Source organism: Rhinopithecus roxellana, chromosome 1 (genome assembly GCF_007565055.1).
Source record: "Rhinopithecus roxellana isolate Shanxi Qingling chromosome 1, ASM756505v1, whole genome shotgun sequence".
Classification (NCBI taxonomy): Eukaryota; Metazoa; Chordata; class Mammalia; order Primates; family Cercopithecidae; genus Rhinopithecus; species Rhinopithecus roxellana.
The window spans coordinates 190,693,672-190,708,572 of NC_044549.1; the positions used below are offsets into that span (position 1 = coordinate 190,693,672).

A 14,901-nucleotide genomic window follows, 5' to 3' on the forward strand; every position below is an offset into this window, starting at 1 on the left:
TGCCATCATGTCCAGCTAATTTTTTGTATTTTTAGTAGAGAAAGGGTTTCACCATGTTGGCCAGGCTAGTCTTGAACTCCTGACCTCAAGTGATCCGCCTGCCTCGGCCTCTGAAAATGCTGGGATTACAGGCATGAGCCATTGCGCCTGGCTATCCACTTCCAATTGAATGGTCTTGATATCTTGTCAAAAAATACTTTGAACATGTATGCAAGGGTTTATTTTTGGGCTCTCTATTCTAATCCACTGGGATTTTGATAGGGATTGCATTGAATTTGTAGACTGCTGTGGGCAGTATTGAGATCATAACAATAATAAGTCTTCCAGTCCATGAACAGAGTGTGTGTCTATTTATGTCTTTTTACGTCTTTCAGCAACATTTTGTAGTTTTTAGTGTATAAGCACATCATTTCCTTTGTTACATTTATTCCAAAGCATTTTATTATTTTTGATATTATTATAAATACTTTTGATACTATCATAGTTTTCTTAATTTCCTTTTCAGATTTTTCACTGTTAGTGTATAAAAATACAACTGATTTCTGTGAGTTGATTTTGTGTTCTGCAACTTTGCTGCATTTATTAATTGGGATTTTTTGTGGAATCTTTAGGGTTTTCTACTATAAGATCATATCATCTGCAAACAGATACTGCTTTACTTCTTCCCTTCTAATTTAGATGTCTTTTATTTATTTTTCTTGCTTAATTGCTCTGAACAGAACTTCCGTTACTGTGCTGAATAGAAGTGGTGAAAGTAGGCATCTTTGCCGTGGCCCTGATTTTAGAAAAAACTGCTTTTTTTTTTTTGAGACGGAGTCTCGCTCTGTTGCCCAGGCTGGAGTGCAGTGGCCGGATCTCAGCTCACTGCAAGCTCCGCCTCCCGGGTTTACGCCATTCTCCTGCCTCAGCCTCCCTAGTAGCTGGGACTATAGGCGCCCGCCACCATGCCCGGCTAGTTTTTTGTATTTTTTTTTACTAGAGACGGGGTTTTCCCGTGTTAGCCAGGATGGTCTCGATCTCCTGACCTCGTGATCCGCCCGTCTCGGCCTCCCAAAGTGCTGGGATTACAGGCTTGAGCCACTGTGCCCGGCAAAAAAAACTGCTTTCTGTTTTAGGTTAGAGGGTATCAAGAACTGGATATAAAGAGAATAAAAACATTCTTGTGGCCAGTAGATCTCAAAGTGCATTCTGGGGATGGCTGAGGGTCTGTGAGATGCTTTCGGGAGCCACTGAGATCAAAACTATTTTCATAATAATATATGCATATTTTTTTAGAGTTGGGGTCTTCATTCTGTTGCCCAGGCTGGAGTACAGTGGTGTGATCAAGGCTCACTATAGCCACCAACTACCAGGTTTAAGCAATCCTCCCACATCAGCCTCCTGAATAGCTGAAAATATAGGTGGGTACTACCAGGCTTGGCTGTTTTTAAAGTTTTTTTAGAGATGATGGCCGGGCGCAGTGGCTCACGCCTGTAATCCTAGCACTCTGGGAGGCTGAGATGGGCAGATCACCTGAGGTCAGGAGTTTGAGACCAGCCTGGCCAACATGGTGAAACCCTGTCTCTCCTAAAAATACAAAAATTAGCCAGGTGGGGTTGCGCGCACCTGTAGTCCCAGCTACTCAGGAGGCTGAGGCAGGAGAATCGCTTGAACCTGGGAGGTGGAGGTTGCAGTGAGCACGCGCCACCACACTCCAGCCTGGGTGACAGAGCAAGGCTCTGTCTCCAAATTTTTTTTTTTTTTTTTTTTTTTAAGAGATGAGGTCTAGGCCAGGCATGGTGGCTCACACTTGTAATCTAATCACTTTGGGAGGCTGAGGCAGGTGGACCACAAGGTAAGGAGTTCAAGACCAGTCTGATCAACACGGTGAAATCCTGTCTCTACTAAAAATACAAAAATTAGTTGGGTGTGGTGGCGCGTGCCTGTAATCCCAGCTACTCTGGAGGTTGAGGCAGAAGATTCGCTTGAACCTGGGAGGTGAAGGCTGCACTGAGCATGCGCCACCGCACTCCAGCCTGGGCGACAAAGCAAGGCTCTGCCTCACAAACAAACAAAAAAAAAAAGAGATGAGGTCTTTCCCAGGCTGATCTCAAACTACTGAGCTCCAGTGATCCTTCTGCCTCAGCCTCATGAGTTGTTGGGCTTACAGGTGTGAGCCACTGCACCTAGCTTATGATAATACTGAGGTGCTATGCCCTTTTTCCCATTACTTTTTCTTATTTCCTGCTTTCTTACAGTATATGGAGGACAAAATGTTTATTGTAAGATTTCAGATTCCACACTGCAAGATTCTACACTACAACTAACCTTAAACAAAATACCACTTTTAAGGTGTTTTTTTTTTCTTAATGGAGTTTTGCTCTGTCACCGAGGCTGGAGTGTAATGGCACGGTCTCAGCTCAGTGCAACCTCTGCCTCCCGGGTTCAAGTGATTCTCACGCCTCAGCCTCCTGAGTAGCTGGGAGTACAGCCAAGCACAACCACGCCTGGCTAATTTTTGCATTTTTAGTAGAGATGGGGTTTCACCATGCTGGCCAGACTGGTCTCAAACTCCTTATCTCAAATGATCTGCCCGCCTTGGCCTCCCAAAGTGCTGGGATTACAGACGTGAGATACCATGCCTGGCCCACTTTAAAGTTTTAATGTAATATTAAAGTATAGCCAAAACTATCTGAAAAGGTTACTAAGATTCTCTTCATTTTTCTAATTTTGTATCTGTATGAGGTCATATATTTCCACCAAAAAAACCACATATAACTAGTGATTGACAGTATTAAGCAGAGAGGAGAATCTAGCTTCTCCTATTACTATTGTGGTGAGAAAGATTAGTAAAATGTAGAGCAGGACGGGCATGGTGGCATGTGCCTGTAATACTAGCACTTTGGGAGGCCAAGGTGGGAGGATTGCTTGTGGCCAGCCTGGGCAACAAAATGACACCCCATCTCTTAAAAAAAAAAATTAGAGTAATGTCACTCTTCTAACTAAATTTTTTAAGTAGTTAATATTTTTTACTTTGTTTTTATTAATTTTTTTGTTTCTAATTTTATGAATACATAATAGTTATAATACACATTTATGGGGTACATGTGACATTCTGATACAAGGATACAATGTATAATGATCAAATCAGAGTAACTGAGATATCCATCACCTCAAGTATTTATGATTTTTGCTGTGGTAGGAACATTTCAATTCCACTCTTTTGGTTATTTTAAAATATACATTATTGTTAACAATAGTTGCCCTATTGTGCTACTGAAGACTAGAACTTATTCCTTCTAACAGTATTTTTGTATCCATTATCATGCACTCTTCCTCTCCTATTAATACCGTCCCCATTCCCCTTCTTTCCCTCTAATAACCACCATTCCACTCTCTATCACCAAGAGGTCAAATTTTTTAGCTCCCATGAGTGACAAAATGTGACATTGGGTTTTTTTGTGCCTGGCTTATTACCTTTAATACAGTGCCCTCCAGTTCTATCCATGTTGTTGCAAATAACAGGATTTCATTCTTTTTAGGGCTGTATAATATTCCATTATATATCTATATCTATATATATTTTTATATATACACACATTTTCTTCATCCATTTATCCATTGACGGACACTTAGGTTGATTCTGTATCTTGGCTTTTCTGAATAGCACTGCAATAAATATGAGAGGGCAAATATCTCTTATATATACTGATATCTTTTCTTTTGGACCTATACCCAGAAGTGGAACTGCTGGATCACATGGTAGCTCTATTTTTATCTTTTTGAGCAATTTCCATACTGTATGTCCTTCATAGTGGCTGTACTAATTTACGTTTCCACCAACAGTGTATGAGGGTTTCCCTTTCTCTGCATCCTTACCAGCATCCATTATTGCCTGTTTTTTGTTTTTTATTTTTGGTAAAAGCCATTTTAATTGGAGATAATATCTCATTGTAGTTTTGATTTACATTTCTCTAATGTAGTGATGTTGAGCATTTTTTCATATACCTGTTGGCCATTTGTATGTTTTCTTTTTAGAAAAGTTTGTTGAGATCATTTGCCCATTAAACATTGTTATAGTTATATTTTATTTTTTTTAAAATTCAACTTTTGTTTAGATACGGGGGTATATGCGCAGGTTACATACATATACTGCATTTGCCCACTATCAAATGGGATTATTATTTTTTTTTTCTGAGTTGTCTGAGCTTCTTATATACTCTGGCTATTAATATCTTGTCAGATGGGTAGTTTGCAAATATTTTCTCCTCTTCCGTGGATTGTCTTTTCACTTTGTTGATTGTTTCCTTTGCTGTGCAGAAGCTTTTTAAGCTTGATGTGATACCATTTATACATTTTTGCTTTAGTTGCCTGTGCTTTTGATGTCTTACTTATCTTTGCCCAAATCAATGTACTGGAATGTTTCCCCACTGTTTACTTCCAGTAGTTTAATAGTTACAGATCTAACATTTAAGTCTTTAATCCATTTTGATTTGATTTTTGAAAATGGTGAGACAGGCATTTAGTTTCATACCCTTAAATATGGATATCTAGTTGTCCCAGGACCATTTACTGAAGGGGCTGTTCTTTCCCTAATATATGTTCTTGGCATCTTTATAAAAAATAAGTTGACTGTAACTATGTGGATTTATTTCTGGATTCTCTATTATGTTCCGTTGGTCTCTGTGTCTGTTTTTAAGCCAGTATCATGTTGTTTTGGTTACTATAACTTTGCAGTATAATGTCTCCAGCTTTGTTCTTTTTGCTCTGGATTGCTCTAGCTATTCAGGGTCACGTGTGGTTCAAGATAAATTTTAGGATTTTTTTTTTTTCTATTTCTGTCAAGAATGTCATTGGTATTTTGAGAGGGGTTGCACTGAATCTGCAGATTGCTTGGAGGTGGTTTAGACATTTTAACAATATTGATTCTTCCAATACATGAACATGGATAATCTTTCCATTTCTTTGTATCTTCTTCAATTTCTTGCATCATTATTTTATAGTTTTCATTGTAGAGATCTTTCACTGCTTTGGTTAATTTGATTAATGTCTAGGTATTTTATTTGCAGCTATTGTGCAGGGGATTAATTTCTTGATTTTTCAGATTGTTTGCTGTCAGCATATAGAAATGTGACTGACTGTTGATTTTGTATCCTACAACTCCACCGAATTTATCAATTTTAACAGTTTTTTTCTAAATATAAGATTATATTGTCTACAAACAAGAACAGTTTGACTCCTTCCTTTCCCTTTTGGATGCCTTTTATTTCTTTCTGTTGTCTAATTGCTCTGGCAAGCATTTCCAGTAGTATATTGCATAACAGTGGTGAAAGTAGGCATCCTTGTTTCCAGAATTTAAAGGAAAGGATTTCATTTTTTCCCCATTCAGTATGATACAAGCTGTGGGTTTGTTGCTGTTTATTATGTTGAGGTATGTTCCTTCTATACCCAGTTTGATGAGAGTTATCAAAAAGAGATGTTGAATTTTATCAAACACTTTTTCAGTAAGTATTGAAATGATCATATGGTTTTTGTCCTTCGTTTTGTTAAAGTGTCAGTTATTGACTGCATATATTGAAACATCCTTGCATACCTAGGATGAATCCCACTCGATCATGATGAATTATCATTTAAATGTGCTGTTGAATTCAATTCACTAGTACTGTGCTGAAGATTTTATATCTAGTTCATCAGATATATTGGCCTGTAGTTCTCATTTTTTGTTGTGTCTTTCTTTGGTTTTGGTATCAGGGTAATACTGGCAAGTTTGGAAGTATTTTTTTCCTCAAGCTTTTGGAACAGTCTGAGTAGAACTGCTACTAGCTCTTCTTTCAGTGTTTGGCAGAATTCAGCAGTGAAAACACCAGGTCCTGGTCTACTTTGAGAGGAGACTTTTTACTACTGCTTCCATCTTGTTAATGTTGTTGTTCTACTCAAGTTTTGGATTTCTTCATGGTTCAATCTTGGTATGTTTTATGTGTCTCGGAATTCATCCATTTCTTCTAAGTTTTCCAATTTACTGTATATAGTTGCTCATAATAGTCTCTAGAAATATTTTGAATTTCTGTGATATCCGATGTAATGACTCCTTTTTCATCCCTGATTTTATTTATATGGATATTCTCTCTTTTACAGTCCGGCTAAAGGTTTGTTGATTTTGCTTATCTTTTCAAAAAACCAACTTTTTCTTTCATCAATCTTTTGTACTATTTTTAGTATCAATTCATTAATTTCTGCCCCAATCTTTATCATTTCTTTTCTTCTAATAATTTTGGGTTTGGTTTCCTCTTGCTTTTCTAGTTATTATTTTAAAAATTTGTATAAATGTAAGGGGTGCAAGTGCAATTTTGTTACATGGATTTATTGCAGAGTAGTGAAGTCTGGGCTTTTCTTATATTCATCACCTGAATTATGTACATTGCAGCCATTAAGTAATTTCTCACCATCTACTCCCTGCCCATCCCCAACCCTTCCAAGTCTCTAATGTCTATTATTTCACACTCTATATCCACATGTACACATTTAGCTCCCACTTATAAATGAGAACATGTGGTATCTGTTTCTGAGTTGTTTGCTTAAGATAATGGCCTCAGTTCCATCCATGTTGCTGCAAAAGACATGGTTTCATTCTTTTTTAAATGTCTGAATAATATTCCATTGTGTATGCATACACCACATTTTCTTTATCTGATCATCTGTTGATGGACACGTAGGTTAATTCTACATCTTGGCTACTGTGACTAGTGCTGCAATATACACACAAGTCACGTATGTTTTTTATACAATTTCTTTTCCTTTAGATAGATACCCAGTAGTGTGACTGCTGGAACTAATTCTTCAAGACACACTGTTAGGTTGTTTATTTGAAGTTTCTGTACTTTTTGGATATAGGGATTTATTGCTATAATCTTCCCTCCTAGTACTACTCTTGCTGTATCCTATAGGTTTTGGTATGTTGTGTTTCCATTTTCATTTGTTTCAGGAAAATTTTAAAATTTCCCTTTTTTCATTGACCCAATGGCCATTCAGAAACATAATGTTTAATTTCCATTTATTCATATAGTTTCCAAAGTTCCTCTTGTTATTGATTTCTGGTTTTATTCCATTATGGTCAGAAAAGATACTTGATTGAATTTTAATTTTTTGAATTTTGTGAGACTTGTTTTGTGGCCTATCCTTGGACCAATATCCAAGGATATTTGGTCTATCCTCGAGAATGTTGCATTTGTTGAGGAAAGAATGTGTATTCTACAGCTGCTGGATGAAATCTTCTACAGATGCCTATCAGGTGAAAGTCATTTTTAATAAACAATGGATTAATAAACATATAGGTTTACTTATAATATTTTATATATATAACATTTTTTATATATATACATATATAAATAAATATTTCAGAGACAAGGTCTTGCTCTGTTGCCCAGGCTGGAGTGCAATGGTATAATCATGGCATCATGGCTCACTGAAGTCCTGACCTCCTGGGCTTCTGTCCTCCTGCCTCAGCCTTGTGAGCAGCTGGGACTACAGGCTCACAACACACGTGGCTAATTTTATATTTTTTTGTAGAGAAGAGGTCTTGTTATGTTGCCCAGGCTGGTCTTGAACTCCCAGCCTCAAGCTGTCCTCATGCCTTGGCCTCCCAAAGTGCTGAAATTACAGGCATAACCCACTACATCCGGCCAATATTTTTGTTTTAATTTCGAATACAGTAAATATGGATATAAGTAAACAAAATCTCTTTGGGGTCCTCCAAAAAAAGTGTGGAGTTTCTGAGACCAAAAAGTGTGAAAACTGCTACTGCAGGCCAAGAACCCTGGCTCTATTAGTCTGAGGAATCTTGCCAGGGTACCCGCAGCCCAGTTCCTCCCTGTCAGTCTCTCTTAGGGTTTTGGTTATGTATAAATATTAGAGCTAGGGTAAGAAGCACAAATCTATGCTGCTCATAAAGTTAAGAAAAATAGGCCCCATTATATTTTTTCTAGCTAAACATTTTCAACCTATTTATTTAAGCTTAATGTTAAATAACTTATATAAATGGAACAGTAGTATACTATACCTGCGGCGTCCTAAGAAAGGAGAAATCAGGTTGTGGCATTCCAACAAGGGAACAAATTCGAGAAAGTTCAGTTACTGGTGTGGATACAGGAGGGATCTGGCTGGGGGCAGGCCAACACACATTGTCCATAGACTGAACATTATGGTACTCACGAGCACTGTGAGGCTTGTTCACATAAGATGCTACCAAAAAAGAGAAAAGAGTCTATCTGTATTAATAAAATACTATCTCAAATTATGAACTTATTGTAGGGTTTTATAGAAGAGCAAGCAGGAAACTGCTAAAAAGTGAAGTGAATTGCTCAAGGCCGCCCATTATTAAATAACAGAATCAGGATTTCAGGTGCCTCTTGTTCCAAATCCTGGACTCTAGCAGTACAACCTCCCATCCAAATGACTGTCAGCTTACCTTCAGTGGCCCTCTGGTCACACACCTTATAAATTTGGTTGAAAAACCTGAGAAATTCAGTTAGATGCTATAGAGCCACCAAGTGCATTAAAAAGATGAGTCTTCCACGAAACAGATATAAAGAACTATTTAGTACTTCCTAAAATTATTGCAACTTCAGTAAAGGTTTTTCGATGAGTATAACTGATTAATGATAAATTAAGATAAAGATTTTAAAATATGATAAGTACCTAACTGCCAAAAATTAAAATCCTGAGCAGCTAATGACTACATGGTACTGTTACAGGTAAAAGTTGAACAAACAAATGGCTTTCTTGTTTTGCAGAAGTAAGAAGAGAAAAATAAAACAACAAAAGAATGAATAAACAAATGGCTTTCTTGAGCTGAAATATAACTAATCCTTAAGTTCTGAAGTTTTGGCTTCCATCTCAATTCTTGCAATTCCGCCTTACATTCGGAGACACATGGATGAATATTTTTGTTGCTCTGAAATATTAAAAGTTTTTTTTGAAATTGTCTTCTAAGTGTTTTTATATGGAAGATGATTTTAAAATTCTGAGTGTTCACATTCTTTATGATTAACAAACTCACTAACAGAACAAGAGCATACCTCATTGAAGAATTAATTAATATATTCTTGCTAATATAGATTAAAAAAGCAGTTAAGTGGCTTGCTCAAAGTCACAGAGCCAGTTAGTTCTACAACAGGGGCTGGATTCTGAGCTAGTGACCCTAAGACTCTAAAGCCTATGAGTTTTTTTTTTTTCTCCCTATACTGAAACAAAGTAAAACTTGTTTTTGACAATGGGACCATCTTTATCTAATTTTGTCTTAAAATTTATTTGGTTCTATTTTAGGAGAACGTCTGTCACTAATAATCAGTTTCCTAATACTTTTTGGAATTTTTAATTAATTATCATTGAAATATAAATGGGACAAGGTTCTGCTTTTATTCCAGGTTTTTTTTTTTTTTTTTTTTTTTTTTTGACACAGTTTTGCTCTTGTTGCCCAGGCTTGAGTGTGATGGCGTGATCTCGGCTCACTGCAACCTCCACCACCCGGGTTCAAGCGATTCTCCTGATTCAGCCTCTGAAGTAGCTGGGATTACAGCCACTTGGTGGCGCCTGCCACTACGTCCGGCTAATTTTTTGTATTTTTAGTAGAGAGGGGGTTTCACCATGTTGGCCAGGCCGGTCTCAAACTCCTGACCTTAGGTGATCCACCCGCCTCAGCCTCCCAAAGTGCTGGGATTACAGACGTGGGCCACCACGCCCGGCCAATTCCAGGTTTTGATCTTTAATATACTTAGATCTGCTTATTCAAAAATGTTTTTCACTTCTCTGAGAAACTTCTGCCCACATCCACTTTTGTATCAGTCATTCTTCCTGGCTGCCTTTAGCAGATCATTACACAGATAAAATGCTGAAGTATAAGGGTAGGAACAAATATGGCGGATATTTACTGAAATCCAGTTATGTGCCACATGTTATGCTATAGGCTTTACAGACTTAAGATTATGACCCACTTTCCTATAACTAACTCTATTAATTATTTTTAATTGATTTTGTAGATTTTTCTATTTTTACAATGGTTAGGTTATTTTAACATAATATTAGTTTCAATTATTAGCACCTACAATGTGTTGGACATAGTGCTAACTGCTTTATATTTATACATGTTATATAACTGTCACAAGTAATTTGCAATGTATTATTTTATAAATAAGAAACAAGATTTCAGAAAAGTTAAATAATGTATTTAAGTTACATGATCATTTTTAAATTACTGAGGACAAAAGCTAGAATGTGCAAACTTTTAAAGGTTTGGATGTCTACAGAATGAATATCTATAACACTACAATTAAGTAATCACAAGAAGACATTTAGTGACTGTAGATCTACTGGTTACATGGTTATATTATTACTGTTCTTTTTTTCTTTTCTTTTCTTTTTTTTTTTCGAGACAGGGTCTGTCTCTGTTGCCCAGGTTGGAGTGCAGCGGCAAGACCTTGGCTCACTGCAACCTCCACCTCCTGGGCTCAAGCAATCCTACCACGTCAGCCTCCCCAGTAGCACAAGCCACCACACCCGCTAACTTTCGTATTTTTTACAGAGATGGAGTTTCCGCCATGTTGCCCAGACTGGTCTTGAACTCCTGAGCTCAAGTGATCTGCCTGCCTCAGCTTCCCAAAATTCTGGGATTACAGGCATGAGCCACACCTGGCCAGTTACATTACTATATAACTGAAACAAGTATAAAAATTATAGTTTTAAGAATAAAAGTAGTTTTGGGCCAGATGTGGTGGCATATACCTGTAATCCCAGCACTTTGGGAGGCTGAAGTGAGAGGATTGCCTGAGGTCAGAAGTTTGAGACCAGCCTGGCCAATATGGGGACACACCATCTCTAAAATAAATAAATTAATTAAATAAAAGTAGTTTTATCTTTAAAAGTACACAATAAAAAGAACCAAATGAATTGAATTTTTAAAATGATATTATTGGTAATAGTATTTAGTTTACTTACCTAATTTCTTATTTTGTTTAGGGTGAGAGGGTAATCCATATTCATCTCTTCTAATAGAGGAAACAGGGATTTCATTACCAATCTGTTTCATTTCATTCTTATGGTCCACAGTGTTAGAGCCATCAATTTTTAGAATTTCTTTAAGCATCCGTGTTCCCTTCTTTTTGAAAATGATTCACATGGAGATGGTGAGGGTGAAGAGAAGAAAGTCAACATTAGAGCTATAGAACTTACTGATCTTTCTTGGAAAGAATTCCATTGTTAAAAATTAAGACACTAACTACATTCAGATAGAAACTGAAAAAAACCCACCACCCACATTTCTGATATAGAAATGATACTTATCCTCCTGCTTAACTTTTACCCCAGTTACCTAGTAGCAATGTTTGGAAAGCAGGGGAATTGTGGTCTAAAGAGAAAAAGTATGGCTAAATTGCCCAGGGCAGCCTGGCTTCCTCACAAGATGACAATAATGATGTAACATACCAGCCTCCACGAGGGAAGTGTTTGAACACTTGCATGGGATATGTCTGCATGGTCAACAGTCGAGAAATTACCATAGTAAGAAAGTTCCTAGAAAATACGAACCATGGCAAATGATTGTGGTGATAAATGCTCTTCACTTGGAGGCTCCCCATGATGAGATGACTGTACTTCATTTTCTTTGGAGATATTCAAAGATGCTAGAAAGTTCTCAATTCCAGAGTTAGGCTAAAAGAATAAATATTTTGGGCATGAAGATGAAAGTGTAACACAAGAACACACAAAAAGCTGAGTTTTATATACAAAAATGGTCATTCAATTTCACTCAATCATCTTCCCAGGTGTTAAAGTTTGGGAAGAGAATTTGAATTAAATAGTTTTTTTTTTTTTTGAGACGGAGTCTCGCTCTGTCACCCAGGCTGGAGTGCAGTGGCCGGATCTCAGCTCACTGCAAGCTCCGCCTCCCAGGTTCACGCCATTCTCCTGCCTCAGCCTCCCGGGTAGCTGGGACTACAGGTGCCCGCCACCTCGCCCGGCTAGTTTTTTGTATTTTTTAGTAGAGACGGGGTTTCACCATGTTAGCCAGGATGGTCTTGATCTCCTGACCTCGTGATCCGCCCGTCTCGGCCTCCCAAAGTGCTGGGATTACAGGCTTGAGCCACCGCGCCCGGCCAAATAAATAGTTTTTTACTGTAACAATAGCATTTGGATAACCAGTCACAACCTTTTGGGTTTCTGAGACTTCTGGACTTTCATTTCTCTTTGATAGCTTAATATCATATTTGGCAGGCCCTTCCAAAGTCCACAAAAAAAGTAAGAATAAACTTTTTGTGCAAATATATTTGTAGTTAACATGTATAGTGTTCTAAATGAATTGTTGCAAAAAAATTTATGTGCTATTTTCCCTTTTATATCGTAAGAAAAGGGTGCCTATAAACTTGGATGGGGAAAATTACACCTTTATCTTCATTAACCTCTAAATGAGATTTAGCATTTCCTACAACTATGAATATAGGCAACAAACCACTTACATGGTCTTCATGTTTGTATTCCCCCAAAATTCTTCTGTTAAAATCCTAACTCCTAATGGGATCATATTAGGAGGTGGGGCCTTTGGTAGGTAATTAAGTTTAGATGAGGTCTTCAGGGTGCAACACCCATGATGGTATTAGTGTCCTTATATGAGAGAAAGAGAATACAGCTCTTTCTCTCCATCATGTTAGAATATGAGAAGACGCATTATCTGCAAGCCAGAAAGGGAGACCCCACCAGACAATGGCACTTTACCAGATTCTAACTGTATTTCAATATAACTGGTTTTCTTTTAAATCTTTTTAGCATTAAAGACATTATTCTGCTAGTGCCTTGATCTTGGACTTCTCAGACTCCAGAGCTGTGAGAAATAAATGTTTATTGTTCAAATGTACCTAGTCTATGGTATTGTTATTACAGCAGCCCAAATCAACTACAAAAACCACAACACTGGTGATTCTAACTGTATATCAGTATAACTGGTTTTCTTTAAAACCGTATGTATTTTATTTTAGCACTAAAAATACTATTCTGAGAATAATAATGGCTTCGCCAAAAGTCCATGGGCTTCACCAAAGACGTCTATTGCACAAAAAGTTTATCAATCCCTTTTCCAGAAGAAAGGAAATTACAGTATAAGAGTTTCAAAAGGAGAGGGCCTTAAAAGTCAAGTAATTAAACCATTTACTGGTATCTAAACATTTACTACCTGTTATGTGCCAAATATTTAGCTAAGACACCGTTTATAAATATATTACTATGAGATCAATTTAAAAAAAATATATATTAAAATATGATAGGCATACAGAAAAGTACACATCTAATAAATACACATGTCAAATTTTTTTAGATCAAAACTTTGTTATTCTTTCATTATAAAATGTATACATAATCCTTGTAAACAGCAGAGACTATATAAAGTAAAACATAAATGATCTCGGCTTCCCCCACACCAATCTAATTCCACAGAATTTAGCCTAAGTTTGCCATTTTGTTCCATGTACTTCAACTGTATATGTAAATATATATTTCCATATTATATATATAGGTGTGTGTATATATACACATATAAAAGGCCATATGTCTTATATATATGGTATATATATGTGTGTATATATATAAGAACATATATATAAGACTATACACGTCTATGTGTGTGTGTATATATATAAGACCATATATATATGTCTATGTATATATATAAGACCATATATAATGTCTATGTGTGTATACATATATGTATACACACACACACACACACACACACACACATATCAAAGACCATATACACTGGGAGCAACTACAAGTGATTAATTTTTTTCTTTGAGACAGATTCTCACTGTTGCTCAGGCTGGAGTGCAGTGGCGCAATCTTGGCTCACTGCAACCTTCACCTCACGGGTTTATTGCAACCTTCGCCTCACGGGTTCAAGTGATTCTCCTGCCTCAGCCTCCCAAGTAACTGGGATTACAGGCACATGCCACCATGCCCGGCTGATTTTTTTGTATTTTTAGTAGAGACAAGGTTTCACCATGTTGGCCAGGCTGGTCTTGAACTCCTGACCTCAGGTGATCTGCCCACCTCCCAAAGTGCTGGGATTACAGGCGTGAACCACCACGCCCGGCCAAGAGATTGATATTTTTATCTCCACTTAAAGATGAGAAAATTGAGGCTGTGAGAGGTAAAGTGAATTGCTCAAGGCCACCTAACTATTAAATGAGACAATCAGGATTTCAGGTGCTTCTAGTTCCAAATCCGGGACTTCAGGTGTACAAACTCCCATCCAAGTGACTGTCAGCTTAACTTCAGTGACCCTCTGGCCACACATCTTATAAATTTGGTTGAAAAGGTTTAGAAATTCAGTACAATGCTACAGAGCCACAAATTGCATTAAAAAACTGGTAACCAGAAATTTGATTTTAAGGAAGCTTACCTGCTTATTGGACATTTTTTGGGACCAACACTCAGCTTTAGGACTCTTATCCTCTTCTTTAACTAGAGACAAGAAAACAGAAATTTTCATAAATGGAAGTATTTACTGCACAATTAAAACTACCAAATATTTACAATAGCAAGGCACTGTGTTAAAAACTCACGAGAATTTCAAGACACAGTCTCTGAACTTAAAGAATTTATAATAGAGATAAGGGGGAGAAGAGACACTTAGATAAGAGTAGTGAAAATGGAAAGGTGGCATCTGAATTGGGCCTCGAAGGATGGTAGGTTTCTAAAGGGCAGACTAAGAAGTTAAGTACTCTAGGCAAAGGAAATAGTGGGACAAAAGACATGGAAGCAGAAAGTTAAGGAGTAAAGTAGAGCTTAAGAGAACTAAAAAAGCAGGTTGAGCCTTAATCTGCAAGTTACTGAAGACTATGGTATTATATTAAGTTGGTAGGCAATGGGCAGCCAATAACAGAA

At 37.2% G+C, this 14,901-nt stretch overlaps 1 protein-coding gene across 5 annotated transcripts in view; it reads right to left on the reverse strand.

Annotated features, from left to right (window-relative positions):
* Positions 1-14,901, reverse strand: part of XRN1 (5'-3' exoribonuclease 1) — a 147,646-nt gene that overhangs the window by 31,319 nt on the left and 101,426 nt on the right. For 4 of the 5 annotated variants that reach the window (XM_030934851.1, XM_030934850.1, XM_030934848.1 and 1 more), the window contains 4 exons: positions 14,417-14,478; positions 11,557-11,679; positions 10,969-11,128; positions 8,036-8,217 (listed from right to left, as the gene is read on the reverse strand). In XM_030934851.1, the coding sequence (XP_030790711.1) occupies positions 8,036-8,217; positions 10,969-11,128; positions 11,557-11,679; positions 14,417-14,478 (527 nt within the window). The remainder of the gene's footprint in view (positions 1-8,035; positions 8,218-10,968; positions 11,129-11,556; positions 11,680-14,416; positions 14,479-14,901) is intronic. The other variant, XM_030934849.1, reaches the window with a different exon arrangement.